General features: G+C 38.8%; 1 protein-coding gene across 1 annotated transcript in view; it reads right to left on the reverse strand.

Moving 5' to 3' along the window:
• Nucleotides 1-16,091: 16,091 nt before the first annotated feature.
• CDH8 (cadherin 8) overlaps nt 16,092-23,150 on the reverse strand; it is a 170,621-nt gene continuing 163,562 nt past the window's right edge. Inside the window, exons 10-11 of the mRNA XM_042438309.1 lie at nt 19,082-19,333; nt 16,092-18,287 (exon numbers count right to left, since the gene is read on the reverse strand). Coding sequence (XP_042294243.1) covers nt 17,794-18,287; nt 19,082-19,333 — 746 coding nt within the window. The 3' untranslated portion in view covers nt 16,092-17,793. The remainder of the gene's footprint in view (nt 18,288-19,081; nt 19,334-23,150) is intronic.

Here is a 23,150-nt window from a genome sequence, read left to right on the forward strand (position 1 = left end):
CTTTCAAACTGCTAGGCTGGCAGAAGCTGGGACTAGTGACAAGAGCCCACTCCATCATGCAGCAACCTTCTTGTCTTCCGACCATCAGAATTGGCATCTTAACCACTAAGCCACTGCGTCCTCTAGCAATCACCCTATTGGTTTGTATTGAACAACACACTGGCCATAATTATAGCAGAATGATTCAGTGTGGAGCAAGAATATATACAAAACAATAAACCTTTCAAAGATGTTCTGAATTGCTTTTTATTTAATAAAAGCAGCTTGTTAATGGAGAAAGCAAGTGCACTACAGGGCCACTTCCCCATTTGTGGTATTTTAAAATCCAAATGAAACAATTAGCAGAGATAAAGAGAACGCTTGTGATTTTTCATTAGAAAAAAGCTTGCAGATTGTGACGGCTGGATTTTTTTCATTCTGCATCTGTGGCTGCGTTCCCCAATGGCAAAGACTCTCCTGTAAGAATAGAAACAGGGAGTCATTACTATAAATGCAGTGCCGGTAAATCACCTAACTCTATAAGAACTTTTCCATGGCCAATGTCAGTTTGTCACCCACGGGAGAATTTCTATCAGATGACGATGGGCTCATGGACAATTTAATTTGCTGCTTTGCTTAACAGCTTCCAAGGACCTCTGCTAGGAATAGCATTCACTTACAAAAGCTAATGACTAATGAGACAATTGACCTTAAAGATTAGACAGACCAATTCCCCCACTGCTTTCTTGAAGGTATATATATATATATTTGTTACTGTTTTTCTTCTTTACAGAAGGTTGACATTCAAAACAGGGAAGAATCAGCAGAGTGGAACATGCAGAAGTACATAATCACAATCCTTACTGTACTGAAGGAGATTGTCTGCTAGTTGCTCCCACTTTAGCTTTTTCATAGTCCCTTCCTCTTCATGCTTACAGTGCCTCTCCCCAAACTCAGAAGAGTGTCTCTCTTTGTGCTTGTTACATCAGCCCTCCCTTCTTCCAGGTCTTTCTTTGAGGATTAGGTGAGGAACTGCTGTATACAAGAAGACATAAGGCCAAACTACATCCAATCTCTTGACATGTTTTTTAAAACTTAAATTATTATTATTATTAAATTATTATGGCACTAAATTGGGCTTATGCCATTGCATCTTACTATTTTGTTCATTGCAAAGTTCAAAGTTCTTTGCTAATGGCAGAACTCAACCTCCCAAAAAACATATCCTTAAGTGATGCATTCCATCTCCCAACATGTCTATTTCCAAGCCCTTGGAGAGCAGAGAGGTCAGAGAAGATCGACCCAGCTATTTTCTTGTAGCTTGATGTGCTGCATGCATGTTCTGACAAAGCCTCCACATCCACACCCCTTTCATGCACATATTTAATATCTAACTCTCATCTGGGGACTGGTGAGGATTTTGTTTCAGTTTGTTTTTCCATTAGATTTCACCAAAATTTGCCAATTTCATCTCACGCCAGAGAGTGAAACCAATATATTTGCCATTATTTCCTTTTATTTCTGGATCTTCACGTTCTATGGGAGCATCTGCACACAAACAGTCTTGGAAACCCAAACCCTCTCCACATAAATGATGTAGAAATGTTTGTAGCATTAAACATGCAGGGGAAGCAATATATGTTTATAAGAACCTTTCAATTACATACAGTTTTGTGCAAAATGCAAGCTCCCATAACTTGATGACAGCCATTTAAGACTAAACATAACAAGTGGCAAGGGGGGAAAAAAGTAAAGTTGGAGCTGTTGCTTATTATACATCTGTCCTCTGAGCAATTATAAACTGTGGGTGGATGGATGGTGCCACGTGTTAATAACTGCTTGCAATTCTAATCAGAGAGATATTATTTGAATAGTGGAAGTAGCTGCCCTGTTTAGGTTTTTGAACAGGAAAAAGCATGAGTATTTTAATGTCTCCATGGCAATGCAAAGTAATCCATTACAACAAAATCAGGGAAATCTTTATACTGTTCATGTCTGTTCAAGTTTTATGCTGGGGCAATATTTTCCTGGTGCTGTTACAAAATTGTGTTTTGCAAAGTAATAGATTCAGAAAAATTGGGGGGGGGGGAGTTTTTGCTCTGTTTAGTCCAAAATCATATTCGCATAGGTTGAAATAACTGTATTAAATGCACACATCGGCATAGCAATAATTTAACTCCCCATCTGACCCCTGAAACCTACCTTAAAAACCAGTCAGCTGTCCAAAGTGATGGAAGTCTGTGCTGTTGCAAGGTTTTGTTGTGCAGTGCTATCTGCCCAATTTTTAAATGCATTATGTACCACCTTCAGAGTTACAGTTACAAAAGTCTTAAATCCTATACACTTCCATATATATTTGTCACCCATGGAAGTGTCTCAGGCTGTTGCTGCTGTACACAACCCAGGATATCAGGCTAATTTTAACAAAGTAATCTCCATGCTACTCTTTTATTTCAGCATATATATTATTCATGAATTTAGAAAGCTACTCCTCAACTGTACAGAAATACTACTTGATAAAAATCATATCAGTATTAGTAATGTATCATCCACCAAATCAGTTAATAGAGACTGAGGTTTTTCTGATAATGGAATTAATTTTTATAAGAGAAGGTAGAGTGAATCACATTCATTAATAATTACAAGAATAATTGTATGTCGTGATGCATATGAGCAGCATGTGTTGAGCAGAGATGGAGAGATCAGAGATGAATCATTTTGCATGTATTCATTCCTAAAATATGTTATCTCATTTTGGCATAGACCTGCATTTATAAGCTCAAAGTTATGTAAAATAATGTTTTCCCCCCCAACTTATTTTCTCCAAAAATGAATTTTAAATATGTATCACTGAGGAAAAAAAATCATCATGAAATTCGGAGAACTTAAATCAGAAGGACAGAGGCATTCATGTCTTACATTCCTCTGGGAGATGCATTATCAGTTCACTATAGAATGAAATTTTTGGTCAGAGAGTCAAATAAAATGAGCATATATACAGTAGGGTATATCCTAATGTATATATCCTTCAACAGTAATTGCAGAGGACATGATCCAGAACCACTGTTTTCAACATCCTCATGTTCATAAAACCTACTTCCCTGCTACCCAGGGATCTCTCTTGGGGTATAGGAGAGGCAGAAGTCAGCATCTGGCTGTGTTCCTGCAGCCAGATGCATAAAGAAAAATGCATCTGCCAGATAACCTGTGGTAGTAGTAATTATTATATATATATATATGCGCGCCTCTTCCCTTTTGGAGATTGAGGCGGTTAACAACAGATGTTAATACAGTACAAAATAATCAAACAAAACAAAATGGATGATGTCCTCATGCATCACCACTACCAGCTGTCTCCAACCTTTTCTAGCCATTAAATAACAATGATAGTGTAATGTACTGGCTAACCTTAGTTCAGAAATCCTAACTTCAATGCAAAGACAGGAAGCATATTCAGAAACTAAAGCTGTTCACAGTATGGCAATGTTGTTAGGGCTAAAGCAATTTCAGTTACATAGTATATTAAAAGTACAAAGTACAAAGCAACTCAAACCTTTTAGCATATTCAGACCCCATTCATTCCTAAACAGGATTCCTTTAAAGCAGAGAAGTAGGGAAGGATTGACTCACTATTCAATCATTCAGTCTTCCTTTTCATTTGAGATAAAGAAACAACCTTTTGGGGAAGTTACCCTAGAGTATTCTCGTTACAGTTTGAAGGGAAAGATAGAAAAGATACAATAATTATAGGAAATCTGTTAAATGCCTTCATACAAATGGAGACTATCCATCTGTCATCCCTTTAGGAGTGTCAGAAGTGTAATTTCACTTATTTCCTCCATTTCTCTCTAGACTGACCCTTTTCTGGCATCTCTGAAAATTTCTACAGAGATGCCTTGGTTGATGGCAAAGCAATTACATTAAAAGCAATTTCCAGGTCATGTTTACAATTTTCTCCTTATCATGCTAATGGAATTCACAGCTTAGGTCAACCAATGCTTCCGTGTTGTTAAAGGAATTGATGCTTCTCATTACCAAGCACCATAGCTTGCACTCACTCTTTCATATAGGACTTTCCACTGGACATTTGGTTTTGGAACTGAAAGTTTATTTCATGTGCTCCAGTATTTGTAGATTTCTCTTTCTGGTGCTGCTAGTGGTAATCCCAAGATGCTGCGTTGTCAACAGCTGATATAGCAAAAAGCTAGTTGTAGAAGGGATTCTGCCAAGAGGGATGCAGGCAGTTCAGAAGGGAGGGCATTAGAAGTCTATATACTAATTTAAAGAACCAATTGGCATTAAATGCCCAACCCTCATCAGTTTGTAAAAGTCTGAGGGCTCAGAAATGTCTTGACTTGCTGACAGGAGATCAAGGACAAGGCCATCCTGGCCTCTCAAGTAAGAGATTTTGGGAGCAGCCACTAAAAAGACCTTCTCCCTTTCCCCCACCAAATAAGATGCTGGATCATAGACAAGGGCCTGTTACAGACTGCCAAAATAAAGCTGCTTCAGGTCTCTTTGGAGGTATACTGTTTAAATGATGCATGCATCCTAAGAATCCGGAAGCTGCACCAAAGCTGCACTCCAGTGCTTAGGAATGGAGTGTGGCTTTGGCGCGACCTCTGGACTCTTAGGACCCATGCATCATTTAAATAGCATACCTCCAAAGAGACCCGAAGCAGCTTTATTTTGGCAGTCTGTAACAGGTCAAGGGCTTCACCAGATGATTTTAGGGTCTTAATGGGTTCATAAAGAAAGACAAGTGTCTTTCAATTAACCTGGACCCAAACAATATAGGGCTTATAGGTAAAAATCTGAATGATGCCCAGAAATGGATAGGCAGCCAGTGGAGCTGTTGCAAAAAAGGGAATTGTGTGTTTTCTGTCACCAGCCTCAGTTAAAAACATAGCTGCAGCTCTTGGAGCCTAGTAATGTTTCTGAGCATGTTTCAAAGGCAGCCCCATGTAAAGTGCATTACAGTAATCCAAATAAGATATAACCAAGGCATGTACCACAGTGGCCAGATCCAATTTCTCCAAGAACAGGTGCAATTGGCCCAATAGCTTGAACTGTACAAAAGCACTGCTGTTCTTCTGTGTCAGAGCTTGAAGAGCAGCATTCTGCAAGGAGGCACTGGCTACCTCCTTGTGCAATGTCCAAAAACCCTGGTCATGACACCATAAGTTGCCAAGAGGTTTCTGGCAAAAGATGCCTGTTCCATCAAACATCTATGTGTACATAGACACTTATTTTGAGATAAAGTGTGGGGTTTTATTCATGTCCCCACCCTAAAATTACATACCCAACCATTCCAAGGTGAAAGCTGTACATTTTTTGCTCAGAAAAGAAAAGATAGATAAAAGTGATCTCTACAGACCACAACAGACTGAGCCAGAAAGGTACTAAGTATTGCTTATTCACAAGAGAATGAGCTCCCTAGGCTTTGACAAGTTGTAGCCTGGCAACCCAGGGCAGCATTGTCTGATAGCATTGTACAAAAAGAGTTTATTGGGCCCATCACAACCTCCGGTGAGCAAACTTAATTACAAAACTGCCATGGAAACATCAGCATGGTTCCAGTTGATTGATAGCCTTTGTTATCTCCTAAAGCACATAGAAGGAGACAGATGGAGTATTTAGGTAAATGAAGAATGCATATGTTCAGAGACATCAAAAAGGCTGTTACCATAAAGGAGCAATAGGGTGGCTAGGTTAAATGAACACTGTGTATATTATAGACAACTTTTTTTTCCTGTAAAGAAGCCAGAAATGTATATTAAATGAAAATAAGCAAAGCAAAAGATTCCCTTCAAGTTCACCCTTGAAGTGAAGTGTGAAGGCTGCTGTCTTGGCAAGTGAAAACAAACAACAATTTTTGGTTACTGCAAATGATATTGGCATCAAAAAGGTGCAACTCTATTCTCATTTGCAAAGAAAAGAATGCCTCAAGAAAGCTTTATCAAAGAGATTTTGAACTCTGGGACAATCTCCTAATTTTGATGGCTAGACTGAGGACCATTCAAGATGATCATATTTCCATAAGACAACTACTCATTTGTAACTCCCTGCTCCCCACTTATTTGTAGATGTTATACTGATGAAACTGGAACAGGTGACTATGATGGACCAAGTAGCTGTAACCGGTGGACATTCTGATATTTAGTTTTCCCAGATTAATATTCACTGTTGTCAGTTATGGTTACACAAGTGTATGGTCTCTTATAGTCATTGGTCTCTTATAGTCAAGGAGCTACCTGTCTCATATAGTGTGTGGTCTCTTGTAGTCAAGGAGCTACCTGTCTGGTACAATGCAGGGTCTTGACTCATACCCTTCTAGAAAGATCTGTGGCAAGAAACCCCAGATGGCTGTTGTTGTGTGCCTTCAAGTTGTTTTTAAAGTGTGGCAACCCTAAACAAACTTATCATGGTGCTTTCTGGGGCTGAGAGTGTATGTGAGTCACCCAAGGCCACTCAGTGAGTTTTCATGGACAACCACAAAACTGAAGCCTGATCTCCAGAGTCATAGTCCAATGCTCAAACCACTACCCCACACTGGCTTTCCCCCCCCCCCCCCCCCCGGTTTAACCCTAAATTACTCAACAAATTTAGAATATAGCTGAATAAATATAGCCATTTGAAAAACAGTTTTAAATAAGCCAGTCAGTTGGGCAAAACTTTTGTAGAAGTGTCACCGCCCATCAAGTTGACACTGCTGTTGGAAGTGACCACTGTCCAATCCATGAGATTAATTTACTTAGCATGAACACTGTCTCCTCAGTGATCTCTGTGATCTCCTTCCAAAATAAATACTCTTATTTCTTAATGAAAATAAGACATTGTGTGTATTTCTGCTCTGTGACTGAAATAAATACATTCATCATTGCAAGCCTGACAGGAAGGAGGGGAGAAACCATGGGTGTTGGTTGAACTAGGACAACAGCTTTATGTACAAAAGAAGTGTGAGAGGTATGGTTCATGGGCTGTATAAACCTCCTATGCTGGCCACAAGGGAGGAATAGCAGGCCAAGCAGGAGGTGGGTCTTTATAAGTCTCTGAGGTCCACCTCACATCTTCTCATCATAATGCCATGAGGTTCATACACAGTATGTCTCATCCTCCGACACACATACAGATGTTGACCTCTGTTTGTGATGAGCTCAAGAGGGCAAGAGTGAAATTTTCTCCACCTTCAGTTACCATGTTTGTTCCCTATCAAACCACTTGTCCCACTAGCACTAGACACAGAGAAATGCCCTCACTCCAATTTGCTTTTGTGTTTCTTCCATTCCACAGCCACGAATGCAGTGTCTCGTTTTCCATATCCAAAGAGAAGTACCTCGATGTATCATTTAACTATAAAGAAAGGTTTATTTTCTAAGCTAGTCAGGAAGGTATTTAATTTTTGGAAGAGGATTCCTTTAACCTTATGGCACTGTGAAGAGAAAAAAAAATCATTCACATATTTCTTTACTGATGAGACAGACTCCAGATATTCACTTTAATGTTCTATTTTAATTTATTTTCAGATACTTTATAATATAAGATGCAATTGTCTTTGGTAAAATTGATAAAGATAGACATATGTGTGACACCTGCTCCTAAAAGGGAATGCAATCTTGGCAGATGAAGCTCCTTGAGTAAAATAATTAGGTTTATATTTAGCCTCACCTCTCTCTTTATTCCAAAGTCATCCTGCTATTGAAAACAAGTTGAAACAAGCTCCAATGCATTGCACAGGATGAGTGTAAAGTGTTAAAGTTCTGATTTTGGGTTTTTTAATTAAATAAATGACTTTGTGTATAAATCTGATTCTCTATCCCAGAGCTGGGAGTCGCATGGTCTTCCAGATGTTTTTGATGGCAAGTCAATGACACCATAATCAATGACAAGATGTGCTAGGAATTGCAGTCTGGAGTTCCTCATGATTCTCGGTCCTATTTTATGTCAGAAGTTGTATCAATCCTGCCATAATATGCGTGAAACTGATGCGATGGGTTATGTATGTAGTAGTAATAGAAATAGCTTTTGGTGATCTTAGACACAGCAGAAGACATATGGCAGAGAGGAGGTAGGTATAACTTAAGCCTGCTTGAGATCATTCCACATGGGAAGGTATGTGATAATGGAACAACAGAGAGATGTTGTGGGAAAGAGAGAGGGAAATGTGTTTAGAAATTGTAACCAATGAGAATGCAGCCCACCACGATTCTGAAATACCTGTAATGTACTTTTTAACTACTCAGGGTTAATGCTTCTGTTTAGTTCTGACAATAACTTCACTGGAATGGATCTATAGTTATTGAATAAAGGTTTTCTGAGTTTAATTATTGAAGCCTGATTTTCTGAACTAGGAATCCTGCTGGACTTGACAGATTGCCCTTTTCAGGCATTCAGCAGATGTGTGGGTACTGAATCACTAAAGGAGCCAGCAGGAACATTGGCTTCTCACCTTGAAACTACACACCCAGCCTTATGCGTGAATGGAATAATTCCTAAGTGAAGGATTTCCATGGAGGTAGAATTTCTCTTCCTTGGGGATCAGGACTCCTGTCAATGTGGCCTCTTGTTCTCCATAGAGAAAATGCCAAAAAGAAATGTGAAGCAAAAAAGCTGGGCAGGCTTGGATGGAGCCAGGCAATCACTATTCATGAAATGCTGTGTGTGTGTAATGGAATAGAGTGAGAGAGGCTTAAGTAGAGTGTGAAGGCTAGTTAGGAGGAGAAGGAGAATGGAGACAAACTGATTTCGGTTTTGGGAAGCTGAGAAAGTGGGGAAAGTGTTCCTTGGTTTGAAATAGAAGAGTTGCTGTGCACTCTGTGTGGAACTGGCATAAGGCTAGCTGTCTATTTTACTTCTTAAATAATAAATATGTATTCTTCTTATTTTATACATTTCTTGTCTATATGATTTATTTTAATAATCAATGGGCCCGTACAGATGGGCCAAAATAAAGCTGCTTTGGGTCACTTTGGAGGTATGCTGTTCCATCCATCCATGTGCCAAAGCATGGCTTTGGTGTGGCTTCTGACCTCTTAGGATGCATGCATCATTTAAACAGCATACCTCCAAAGCAGCTTTATTTTGGCCTGTCTGTATGGGCCCAATAAGAAGAACTGCTTAAATACACTCAACTCCCTGATCAACACAGCCCTCCATCTAGAATAGCAGTCACCTTGAAACATGAGAAGCAGATCCAGGTAGGGATCTTGAGGGTAAAAAGGCAAGATGAGTGACAGGAGCTCGAGGACTAGAGCTGCAGGGCCAACCTGGATAGGGATTTGATCACACGAGACTTTTCACACATCACAGACTGATCAGGGCATAGCTTGCATGCAAACAGATAACAATAAGATAAGGCTGGCCCTCCATTTTTTATCCAGCCTTTCATATATTTATTTATCCACATTCTAATTTAATTGTTTCATTTCTGACTGATTATTTCCAGTGACTTGGGCTGGCTCCTACATCAAAGTCAAGGAATCCAACTTTCAAGCTCTGGACTTTTCCAACAACTGTGAATTGCAAATTAAAACATTATTTAAACTGAACCTTCAACTGAATAGACATGTGCAATGCACAGTAGCATTGCTTGCACAACTCTCACTCTGCTGCGATGAGCTGAATGTGGACATTCCCCATCAGACAACAATATCCAACCACTTTCATACTTGTTGAATTTACACATGATCAAGACACCAACCTCATTCTGACCAATATAATATAAAACCTAACAGGCGTAGCCAATTCTAAATGAAAGATATAGAAAAGGAAGTCTTTAAAAGAGCCATATACATGTTGGAAAGCAAAGGAGCTTTTGCCTAGGCCTGCTTTGCTGTGACTGATAGCAAATCTCCAGGGCCACACACTATAAACTGTTCAAAGAAGGCTGTCTTATTATACCAGAAGACCTGCAAAGTAGCAGTAGATCTCCAGAAATTCATTTTCTTTTAGAAAGTAACTATTTACAGATATATCTGTCAGATCACAGAAGAAATGCCAAGGTGTTATACAGCACAATTGTAAGGTGTTTGTCTTTCGCCTGACATGTAAGTATTAGGATGCATGGAGGCACGGTGGGAAGATCAGATTATATATTCCTGATGATTCAAGACAGGTAACTAGTGCAATAAAAAAACTAGTGCAATAAGGACAAATAATTTCAAATGGCAACAAATTGTTGCCAGACTCTTTTCCAGTGGCAAGTTCAACTGAATCAGATGCATATAAGGGAAAGCATGTTTGAATATATTTTTTTACTTTACCAGATCCTTTGTCTATCTAGCTCTCTGTAATCTGCACATAATGGATCTGCACATACTGGCAGTGGCTTCCCAGAGTTTCAGGAACTGATGACAGAGATTGTTGCCTTGTTTCTAAGGGGAAAGAACACAGAAATATTTTTGGTTTTGTTTTGTTTGCTCCCACTTCCAAAGCAAATTTGGTGATGGCTGGGGTAAAAGTGGTTTGGAGGAGGCCGATTCATGCGAGTCACCCCCAAATGTGGGCCACTTCTATTTTGTACTCAATGTGTGTAAGGTGTACCCACCTCCCCCAAATAATCTGTCTACTGGGCTTCGTGCTAAACCCTATCAGACAAATGAAGACCAAAAAGCATTATTTAGCTTCACTAGGAGTCGGTATACAACAATGTTATTGAGCACATTTTCCAAACTGCTGCCAGATGCTGAATGGTTTAGCCATCCTTTATTAAGCTGTTTGGAAGATGTCTTAGTTGCAGTTCCACAAAAGCAACTGCCAATGCTTTTATAATTTTTCATTGAGAAGCCTATGCCAGTATTTGGAGTAGCCCTGGTTTTCCAGCACTTCAGCCTCTATCAGCAGCGTATAATAGAACAACTCGTCTCATTTTGCAGTGTGATTACAAAACCCATCACAGTGAATTATGCAGCAAACTAAATTGGTTTCCACCATCCACAAAGCCGGAATATTATCATGCACAAATAGTGTGCAAATGCAGGAATAATGCATGTCCATCTTATCTGAACCATGCATGTAGGAAAGACTCCTACTATTCATACCATCAGTTCTAAGTCTGCTGCTAATGACACCTGCTACATTATGAAAGCAACCTCTAAGCATGGTGAATATTCTTTCTTTTCTTCTACAAAGCCTCAATTTTCCAGGGCATTTTGCCCATTACTGAAAGCTTTCTAAAATGGAAAATTATCAGGGCAAGGGGGAGAAGGGAGGAGGCTCTGTTCTTTTTCAGACATGGTATAACACCTGCAAATGTTTGTCAGTTTGCTGCCTGAATAGCGTATAATCCCTATAATTTTCTGCTAATAGGTTTTCATTTTACAGAAATACCCTGGCCACACTCCTATCCAAGTTGGCATGCTTAATCCCATGGGCTTCAATGAATTTAAACGGACCAAGCCTGATGATTTATTGCAGCCACTAGATTTAATTGTGAATGGTTGTTCTCTGTAACCTTCCTAATATTGTTCCTGTTAGCGCTGGACCAAAGAATGAGCCTTCACTCGCTTGTACGAAGAGGTGGACATGGCTCCCGAAAATGGGAAATATGAATATGGGTGATATTGCGTGAACAGATATGAGAAATGTGGTGGCCAAATATTGACTGAAATTTCAGTCTGATCTAAATATAGTCTGGGAGAAAGAATCAGTCCTCCTCTCCTTGCTTTAAAGCATGTGTTGTGATCTGTTCAGGGGCACAAGCCATTTTTCCAGCCAGCACTTACATGGTGGGATGTACTAATATATTTTGGCATGCCTAAAGTGATGACATGTCACATCTGCCAATTTTTGGGCTGATTTTCTTCTTTTTTCAGTTTTCCCCCTCTTTTTTTAAAAAAAGGAGACAGCTTGAGAGGCTTTAGAGAGTTATGGGAAGCACACACCTGCAGTTTTGGCAATTTTTGGTCATTTGGGTGCAAAAATCTCACCATCTTGCATTGAAATATTTTAAATCTCAAATTCTTTCTAGCTGATGTTGCGTAGAGTCAACTTTTCCCAGCATGGGAATCTTGTTGACTAGTCCTAGCTAAGTTAAACTCATTCAATCAACTGTTGAATGGTGAGTTAATACATAGATAAATGTAGTTGATTCAGCTTTATTCTAGTTGTAGCTAACAATAGGATTTAGGCCAACCATGTTTGGGTGCCTGCCATGCAGCCGTTAAAGAAAGTGGAAACCAATTCACAATCCACTAATGGAGTTTGGTTGTGTTTCTTCAACCTAAGTACAGTTTCATAAACTTATGAAATGTAGAAAAATAGACTAAGAGGCGAAGTAGATGGGGCAAAAGTAGCAGCCAGAGGCTACGGTTCCAAATAGGCTGCTGGAAACAGCAGCTATTTGCTGCTCTTTTTCAGGTTAGCTTCAGGCTAACCTTAGACGGCCTTGGAGCGACTTCCAGGTGGTTTGGGGTCATGCGTCATTTGAACATCATGCCCCCAAAGCACTCAGAAAGTGTTTATTTGGTCCATGTGTGTTAGGCTTGTAAGATCTTGGCTTGAGAGTCTGCCTCTATGTGATAATAAAATAGCACCATAAATAGTACATAATGTTACATAAGGGTGCTATTACTAGGCTCAAGGGAATCCCTAGGTTTAAAGTATAAAAACACAGCTCAAAGAAATCCTGGGTATGGGGAGCAGAAGGGGTGGACACATAATCTTCTTGCACCAGGTAACACCAAAGTCGGGGACATCACTGCCTTTATAGGCCACTCTTTACCCCAGATGTTCAGTTGAACATCTTGCTTTGTGTGGATGCACCATAAGTAACTGAAGTCATTGCTTTCCTTGCTTTTCTTTTTTAAGCATTTGATTCTGCTATTGCCTGATTGAACTTATTGTTAAATTTGACCATTTGTGTTTTCGCCTCCAGTTTCCTTTTACTTTGGCAATTGTACTATATTCATCCATTAGTGTGATTTTATTGTTGGTTTATTTATTTTGTAAGCTGCTTTGAGTGACATTTTTGGAGCTGAAAAATGTATATAACTCTCGCTCTCGCTCTCAATCTCAATCTGTGTGTAAGAGCATAAAGTATTATTCTATATTTTAGTAATCATTTTGTTCCATTTTATATTGGCGTTGGATTTAAGTTCACATCAATTGTCCTGAACACCCAGAATAAAACAGCTTGAAATTGAAATAAATGAAACCTTTTTTACTTTGAGCTGGAGATTAATAGAACCTTCTCAAAAAGGCATTTGACTGTTCATAAAATGTGCCATGAGATGTGTTCATTCAGCTTCACATCAAACCATTAGTGGAAATAAGCTTCCCTTTCTTTACATCCGTTTCCTGCATTTAGTTTGTGATTGCAGAGAGAGACAAAGCTGCATAAAAGTTATTCAAAAGAGTGAAGCGTCTGAATTAATTTTCAGTAAACAGACGAATGTTTTAATTTCATTAAATCATTTAAAATTAAAAGCATAATCATACATGTTAAAGTCATGTCAGGGTGTTTCTTGTTTGCAGAGCTTGCATTACAAAAGAAACGTGACCAAACTGCAATTCCATAATAGCCCTACTTGGTTGTTGTCATTCCTTAAAACTCTTTAAGGAAAGATGACCAATGAGTTCCCATAGTTTGTAAGTTTTGCCCTGTCCCATGTTTAGATTTTTAAAATCTCAAGTCCTTTCCCTTCCCATTGTGAGGACATAGGAAATTCTCAGATGCCATTCCCCAAGCAATTCCAATTTAATTCTTGCTGAAATCTCTTCTGAGGTTAATCTTTCCACGCTTAAAAAAAAAAAATGGAAGAAAAGTACCAATACTCAATTTCAAATGTTCTCAAACACCTCTTTCTAAATTAGAATAAAGAGGCAAAATAAACTTTTAATAACATTTAAAGATTTAATATTAAATTGAATGTTTAGGGGACTTCCCAGTGGGAAGGATGGTGAGTTGACACTCCTGCTGTGAACTCTGCAGACAAGAGAAGCTGAAACAAACAAATAGCCATCCAGGGAACAAGTTCCAGCAGACAAATATTTCCCTTGAAAAGGAAAAAAAAAAACCCCACTGGGATTGCCCACATTTGTTCCAAAACCACTGTGATTCACGGAAGACTGCTTAATTTGTAGTGGTCTGAGCTGAGCATGGAGAGGGGCATGGATTACCAACAGGCATGGGCCATTTCAAGTGAGCCTTTTAAAGGACGCTGGACCTGCCAAAACCACCCACTTTCTTAACCACTCAATTATCTAATATTTTAATTTAAATTTTAAAAGAGATCCTCTGTTTTCATGGTAACAGTGTCATGGCCAGCATGGCTGAGGACTCAGAGGATGTAGGGGCTGAGCTAGAGTCCCAGTTTAAGACCGAGCCTGAAGCTAAGCCAGGCCCTAGTTCTGCCCTGCCAGCTAAAGCAGAGTCTGTGGTCTCCCAGGAGGCTCAGCAACCAAGCTTTCAGCCATGGAAGAAGAGGAAGAGAACGTACCTACCTTCAACCAGCAAAGAGCTGAAAGGGCATGCCTTCGGTGTTCGAGGAGACTTTATGAAAAACACCGAGCCATCCACAACAGCTGAGATCATGTGAGTTGGTAATATAAACAGGTGCAGGATGCTAAATCAGTTGTCAGAGATTATCTGAGTTTGCTGGTGAAAGAACACTTGTCTCTACTCTTTCTTTGGCCTGAAGCCTTGATGCTTGGACTGCTTGCTCATCTTGACTATCTGGAACCCTTGACTTATGGATTTTCTTGTTAATCTGCCTTGGACTGCTTGACTATTCTCTGGCTGGACTCTTGGTTTGTACTACAGAACTTCATTTTAATCCTATTTTGTTTGCAATGGACTTTGCTTTGCCTTAAAACTGCACCAGCCTCTGTGAGCAGTTTCTCTTGTTTAGTACAGCTATCAGCATTCTTGGCTGCTTTCCCAGACAGACAGTGATGCATTGGTGACTCTGTTTTCTTTTGCTGATTGAGAACTGAGGGGGAGAGAGGCCTATGTGAGAGAGCAGATGAGCTGGACTTTCCCCCTTCCCTACTGTCATTCCCTTCTCCTTTTGACCATCCATTAAGAAGCCAAGCCCTTCCTCCAGTCCATCTGCCTTGGTCCAGGCCTCGGAGGTGAAGAAGAACTGCTGGACCTGATCCCTTTCCCCACCACCACTTCCTTCTCCTTTTGTGTCATGTCTTTTTAGATTGTAAGCCTGCGGGCAGGGAACCATCTAACTAAAAGATTGTATGTACAGCACTGTGTAAATTTACAGTGCTTTATAAATAAAGGATAATAATAATAATAATAATAATAATAATAATAATAATAATAATAATAGTTACAACAAGTTGATTTAAAAGCAAGAAGCATAATAAAAATGATTTAGCAAAGATCTCGATGGACAAAGAAATATTGATTTTAAAAGGATTTCTTGGATTTCTTATTTGAATTCTTTTTTTGGGGGGGAAACCTGGAACTATAGTAAAGGTAGAATTAAAGAAATTACTCCTCCATAGGAAGACAAAAGTTTGTTTGATTGCTTGTTTTCTTCAGTCAAAAAGACAAAAGCCAGATGGCTTTGGTGGAATTATGGGATCTGTGTGATTTTCTTCACTTTTAACCTTGTAATTGCTGACGTTGTGTTATGCAGTGAATGAATATAACAACTATTGGAAGAATAGCAACCATCTTTACTGGAGTTGCTGAAGGAGATTAGAGCTTTGAGAAGAGAAATAAAGACGGTCAAAGAAGCACCTTTAGAAGGTAAGGAGGGTCTGAAGGACCTTGTCTAGTTCCTTTATAGCATCTAAGTCCCACTATTCTTCTGATTTCTTGACTGCAGTTTTCTATTCGATTGAGCCAAAGTATGGAAAATCTTGAACTATTTAATATCTTCATCATCTCCTTTAAAGTTATGTAAATCTTTGGTGATTATTTTTGTTTTCATTATGATCAACTGTAAACCTGCCTTTGCACTCTCTTCCTTGACTTTCTTCAGATATCGTTCCAAGTCTTTGCCACCTAATATCAAGTAATTCATTGATTTTTTAAGTATTTTTAAAGACATAGAAAAAATAGCCACTCTCATTAGATTTACATATTCACAATCTGATAAAGCATTTCAATAAAATGCAGATAAAATGGAAAGAAATGGTGATCACAGAGAAGGTATTTATAAAAATATATTTCCACAAAGTAGGAAACGATACAGGAGTTTGTTTTGTTTTCGTTTTGTGACTACAATACATGGAGTAAATAAACAAAATAATAGCATCAAACCAAAACATAAAATAGAAAAAAAAATTAAAATATCATTTTAATGTCATATTTAATTTTATTATACTGCTGCTACTTCTAAATAGTAAGTTTCCGTTACAAACCGAGGATGTCAACAACCTCTAAAATGCCGTTCTTTTTTGTGAGCGAGATCCCTGTGCATAACCATAAAGGCTCTTTTTCATATTAAAAAAAGATTTAAAAGATAAGCAGGAAATTTATATACACACCGGATCTTCTTCTAATATGGTGAAAAATTATAAGTAGGTTTGACACCATGGTGCAATATGTGGACTTTTAAGAGTCTTAGAGTTGTTGGTTTCTTTGTTTTTTAAATATTTAGACGAACCAATTTGTTTCCGGTTGCTTGTGCTTCTATGAAAACACTAATTATTCATTGCATGAAGAAAATATAAAATGGTCCAAAGTGACTTTTTCCTCTGGAACGCCTTTCACCCTGCCAGCATTCACTTCTAGCTTTGCAACTGCTAACGTCCCTTGCATTCGTTTCTTAGAAAAATGTACATTTCATTTAACATTCATTTTATATATAGAACAAATAATTTTAACATTTTATTAATGGATATAATTTAGATGGTTACTCTTTCCTTATACTCTTGCTCAACCAATCTTAATAAATAAAAGCAGTAATGGACATCAATAAAATATTTATTTCAAGGATTAAACAAATAAATTTGTTCTTTAGCAATAAAATCAGCTTATGTTTTATAACACGTGAGTCCATCTTCTATCACAGATATTTCCCCCTTTTCCCTATAGAAGACAAAGTAGATGATAGGAGTCATCATTCTAGAAAACAATCCGTTCTGTTTTAAAAGCAGAGAAGTTTCAGTTTCTCCTCTCATCTGTTGGACTTTTGCACAACTGTGGAGCTTGGATCCTGTCACTGGAATGAATTAAGAACATGTGAATATTTTAAGGCTTGACACAAAGGTGATATTTAGTCTGTGGTTTTTTGTGGCCAACAGTTACCCTATGTACAAGTTGTGGTCACTGCACAGTTGAGGCCAGAAGAAACATTACCAATGCTTTTTTAAAAATCATTGTTCTGCGTTGCAAAGAAGACCAGATATTGCTTTGTTGACATTCCTTTTTGTTTTGTAGTAGCAGTAGCAGTAGTAGTAGAATCTTTGTTGGCAATGTAGAAACAAAACCATTGGCTCTCTACGAACTGTTAGAAGATATGAAGATACTCTTCCTCAGCAACAATCCAGAGAGGGTCATTATGCAAGGAAGCATCTTTTTCCATTTCATATCCACCCTTGTCACCAAAGATAACCAACAACCCGAACCCCATCTTCAGAGTGGTCATGTGAATATAGAATATCCAAAGACTTCTAGACACTCTACATACTTCACTTCACACTCCACAAGACTCAGACCTCCTAACATATACTTCTGTTTTATGTACTTTTTTTTGGTTCAACATTACAATGTAGTTGATTTTATTGATGACTGGCACTAAAGTTGCCCCTAAACAAAAAGCCACATTAGTCATAACTAACAGCAGTGGCCCTAGAATATTACATGAGTGTTTAAGTCAAAGGTGAAAAAAAGAAGTTTGTAATCCACTGTCAAGTTTCTTTGTCACTTTCGCCCACTGAGTAAAGTTCCCCAAGTCTTTTAAAACGGGGACCCCATTCACTGAGGTAGTCAAAATTTTGATCTAAGTCTGACGTTGAAGACTCTAAGGAACTTAGAGAACCAGCTACTGACCCTCGTCCTTCGTACCCATAAATCTGAATTGAGTCATAAGGAGGGGCTGTGGGATCATTGTCAGCTTCATGAAGCCTTACGTTGATAAATTCGTCAACGTCAACACCATTTGGGACAGGTGCCAGTCCCTGTCTGGGCATGAATTGTAGATCAGGTTTGATATCCTTCCGAGGCAAAAATCCATTGATTCCATCTGGGTTTTGCAAAGTTGCAATGTCAAATGCTTCTGTATCTTCTTCGCCGCCACCTTCGTCATCGTAACGAATTATGTTCTCCCTCACATCTTCGTCGTCTTTGATGATAAGAGGCTCGTTTTTGTGTCTCCTCAGAGTGACAAACAGCACCACGATGACTGGAAACAAACATAACAAGATAATCAGTTCTGGAAAGAAATTTCATGCACAAGAAGTGAAGTGCAGTAACTGATGCTGTCATCTCCCACTGACCTTCTCCCATACCACATCATACAGAATCCTTAGTAATTTGTTTGTGCTAATGTTACTCATAAACTACAATGACCTGCAGGCACACAATAACAGTAGCGACAACAATAACAAGGTATGTAGTTTACAAGGCAAGCCAAGTACTTTTGGCACATGATACAATAAAGCTCAGCAGTGCCACTTTGTAGTGGAATAAGAAATCCACAACACAATGATGATGAATTTGCTGTCCTTTTTTGACATCTGAGGCAGCCACCACATTCCTTTTAATGATAGGGCTGGTCCTACAGGAATGCATAAATTTGTCTTTCACTAAATTAACCTGTCAATCCATTTTGTCCCTTATTTTTTTTTATTGTGTCAGTCTCCTGGTCAAGGAGTTATTTCCTAGCTCTGCGATTCTGCATGTGAAGCATATACAGTGAGCCCACACCATACGCGGGTTCATTATAGTTGGTTTTCAGCTTATGCTGAAGCCGCCCAGCAATAGAAACAATGGTGCGCACACCCGCGGCACATGTGCATGGCCCCACAGCAAACCCAAGCCTCATTCTATCCAATGGGGCTTGAGCATACGCACTTTTTGCTTTACGCGGGGGGTGGATGGGTCTGGAACGGATCCCCCACGTAAAGCGAGAGCCAACTGTACTCTACTGTACCCTTCCCCACTGGTAGAGCAGCCAATCCACAAATAAATACGTACCTAGCAGCAAAATGATGCAGGCTAGTATTGCAATTAACGCACCCATGCTGAGACCAATGGGAAGGACATAAGCTTCAGCATTGCAGGACTGGGCAATACCTTCACTGCTGCAACCACAGACCTTTATGGTGAGGGTGCTGGTGCTGCTCATTGGAGGACTTCCACTGTCACTGATTATGATTGGCAGAAAATACACTTCTTGCTTCTGGCGGCTGAATCCGTTACGTTTTGTCAAAATGTTGAGTGAATTATCTGGAAAAGATATGGCAAAAAAAATATTAGATACAAGTTGTAGAAATGAAGGCTGTTTTTTGTCAGCATTCAGCCAAAGGTACTTACCTTGACTTGTCATGACTGTCATGTTTTTAGAAAAGTGTGTTTAATGGTTTCTTGTTTGGGGCAGAAATTTAAATCACATAAATGCCTCCATTTTCTTTTTAATTCCATTCTCCTTTATTATTATACAAATGCTTGGGATTATTTGCAATATTTGAAGGATTACATTCTGCTATATGGATATGGATACTGTAGTACTTTTGATACTAACACATCCTGCTATTCTTACATTTCCGATTACACATTTCAAACATACATATAATACCCAATCTTAACAAAGCATTCTATCACAATAACCACACAAAGATAGAACAATTCCAAATGGAGAGGATTATCTTCCAATATATTAGCATATTACAAAGCTAAGTATCACATTCCATTCTCATATTCTTCATATCTTCTTTCATACTCTTCCATACCCTCTTTCTTTTCTTTCCAAGTTTTCTTCTTCCCTATCTTTCAATGAATTCCATTCACACCTTCACCTTTGCACTTCACATTTCAATATCTCTTGTTGGTATACTCTTACACATAATCCCTAATACATCTCCCTACATTCTCTCACCTCCTTTAACATGCCTTCTAGTTCCCCCAATACGTTTCCAAGTCTTCCTCTTCCTCACCATCAATAACATTCACCCTTAACTTCCTTCTTGGCTGTGCTGGTATTTGATATCACAAATTTTCTTCCATGTCCCACTGCTTTTGTGGGTAGTTTCTGTTGAACAGGACAGCCTCATCCTGGTTTATGGATCCCGATCCCCAGGGAGGCCCAGCAGACTAGTCATTTATGGTTTTCAGGCAAGCTATAAAACCGTTTCTGTTCTGCCATGCGTTAAGTGAAATTCTCTTTGCTGTTTGATTATGCTTTATAGTTCCTCTTTAAGGCTCTTGGTTTTTATGCTTGCATTAATATCTTGTTCAGTGATCATAAGGTCCCTGGGGGAAACCTTTCAAGATAGGATATACATTATTTTAAATATAAATGCAATAAATGTAAGAATCTCTCATACTGCTATTGTTTCCCCTATTTGATCTAGATGACATCATGACTTTTGTCCATTCTTTTTGGACATTATTTGCAAGAAGCGAGGAAACAAAATCATGTTTGTTGTCACAGTTTTATGAATTGTGATCTTGGAACCCATTTGCTGAACTACTGAGTTTTATCATTACTGATCATGGGCCATGTTGGCTAGGAGGGATAGATGTACAGTAACTGATACACAAGGTTGGGAAATTACTCCCATTAACAATAAGATTAAATGGTAGCATAATGAAAGTATAGAGGAATGGAACCAGAAAGAGAAGGAGTCAGAAGAACAAAAGAGGCACTGAAGCAATATCAATATTCAGCCAGATAATCTGTGTTACTCCCAACTTATTTGACTGTATTAAATGTAACAACAACAGTAGCAACAACACTGCAAAAGCCTTGCTATTTTGCTCAGTAAGGGGCAAACCCCCTCTTTTTAATTCTTACCTTTAAGAATTAAATAAACAAATATTTCCATGTGTGAGGATGGCTCCATATATGTGTGAGCATGGAGAGCTTCCTCACATACAGAAAACTCCCCTCTTTTGACACTCATCTCTTTTGCAGACTCCCCTTTCCCTATATCTACTCTTTATTTTAGGATGTGCCTAAGCATCTCCCAGATGCACCGATACTCAAATCCTATGCAAATTTATTCAGAAGTATGCCTTGCTGTGTTCAGTTGGCATTGTTCCCTACTAAGTGTGTTCAGTACTGTTGATGCCATGAACTAGAGAAATTACTGGAATGAGAGGTTAGAAACTTCAGTTATTAATATATATATATATAAAAAACCCAAAACACATCTCATTTGAAAGTCAAAGTCATCTGTAGTAGAGTCAAACAAAATAAAATATTCAGTTTCACACACAAATTGCACACCATTACATCTGTTTAAAAATTAAAATATTGCTATATAGTGTGGGAAACCATGAAATGATTTTTTTTCTCGGTCCAGAAGACTACACACCCATTTCTTATTACAGTTTATATCCAACAGTGACCTGATAGATGTTTCTGGGAAGCTCACCAGCAAAGCACGGCAGTAATAAGTGTCATCTGTTGTATACCATCAGCACATTTTGATCACGTCTTCCCTAAGGATGTGGAAAAAAATACAGTGGGGCTTCACCATCCGTGGGCTTGCCATTTGCGGATTTTTTTATCCATGGACAGCAAGCCCCATCGTCCTCAATGAAGAAAGCTTGTTTTCTGCTACTCTAGAGAATAGGACCCGGTGCAATGGATTCAAACTACAGGAAAAAAGATTTCACCTCAACATTAGGAAGAGCGTTTTGACAGTAAGAGCTGTTCAACGGTTGAACACACTCCCTCGGAGTGTAATGGAGTCTCCTTCTTTGGAGGTCCTTAAACAGAGGCTGGATGGTCATCTGTCGGGGGTGCTTCGATTGTGTATTTCTGCATGGCATGGGGTTGGACTGGATGGTCCTTGTGGTCTCTTATGATTCTGTGATTCTATTATTCATTCTCCATCATATCCCCATATTAACATTTGACATCTAAAACAGCTATCTTTCTTTTATCTATAAGACTGTACTTGTCACAGAGAGGAAAGAGCCAAATATCATCTGTTGCACTCCCCAAATAAACTCTTTTAGATAAGAAGCACCGACTGCAAAAACACTTCAGCTCTCTGCCTAAAACCACTTCAGCTGGCATTGTTTTATATTGCTCTTTATCATGATGCTGCCTCTCCACCATAACCTCTTTCACTTAACTTCTCTGGCTCCATATTCTGGTCCTTGACATGTTACCTATAGAGAGAAACTTTTAACTGTAGAAGTATGTGCTTTTATTGAGTTCATGCAACTTGAAATCTCAGGAGGGGGGAACACATCTTCCTGATTAGTAATAAAATTGCTTTATATGATTTAAATTTGCTTCTTAGCAGATGCTTTGGGGGAAAATGAAAAGTGCATTTGGAAGCTGAGAAAACAGTAGGCACCTCCTAGAGGAACAGATATCAAGGCTATTGAATGAATTAGCATAAAGGCAGGTGTTCAAGATGATGTTGGACGTCTTGCTCTCCACTCATCTCTCCAATTAACCCCCTGATCTTCATTATAGTGCTTTTGATGCTACTTGTTTACTATGGATTCATTACCAAAACAAGGCAAATTATATGAGGAAACATACCTCTTATTAATATGAGCTCCAAGTTAAACTAAAGTTAAGCTATGCCATGTCTTTTTTTTAATGTTGTTGCTGGGGGAAAACAAAAACCATTAGCCTACCTTCCGACCATGATAATTCTCAAATGTGAAATAACAGATTCCATGGAACAGATTGCACAATATTAAAGGGATTTTTAAAATGCAATTCTCTAGGAAAAAGAAACAGTAGTGGTCTCATTCCCTTATGCAGAAGTAGAGCATAATGATGTTCTCTGTAAATAAAACACTTAGCAGTCTATTCTACCTGCTATACATAGGCTCCCATCCTGTTGGTGGCATACCAACAGGCTTCTGTGAGTTCATATCCCTTTTTAGATGGCTAAAGGGGACAACAACAACAAAAACCCACAGAGACTATAGGACCATAACATTAATTTCCCACACAAGCAAAATTATGCCTAATATTCTGCAAAACAGACACCAATCATACATGGAAATCCCAGAGGTGAAAGTGAGGTTCAGGAAAGGAAGAGGCATTAGGGACCACATAGAAAGCATACTA

This window comes from Sceloporus undulatus, chromosome 8 (assembly GCF_019175285.1).
Source record: "Sceloporus undulatus isolate JIND9_A2432 ecotype Alabama chromosome 8, SceUnd_v1.1, whole genome shotgun sequence".
Lineage (NCBI taxonomy): Eukaryota > Metazoa > Chordata > Lepidosauria > Squamata > Phrynosomatidae > Sceloporus > Sceloporus undulatus.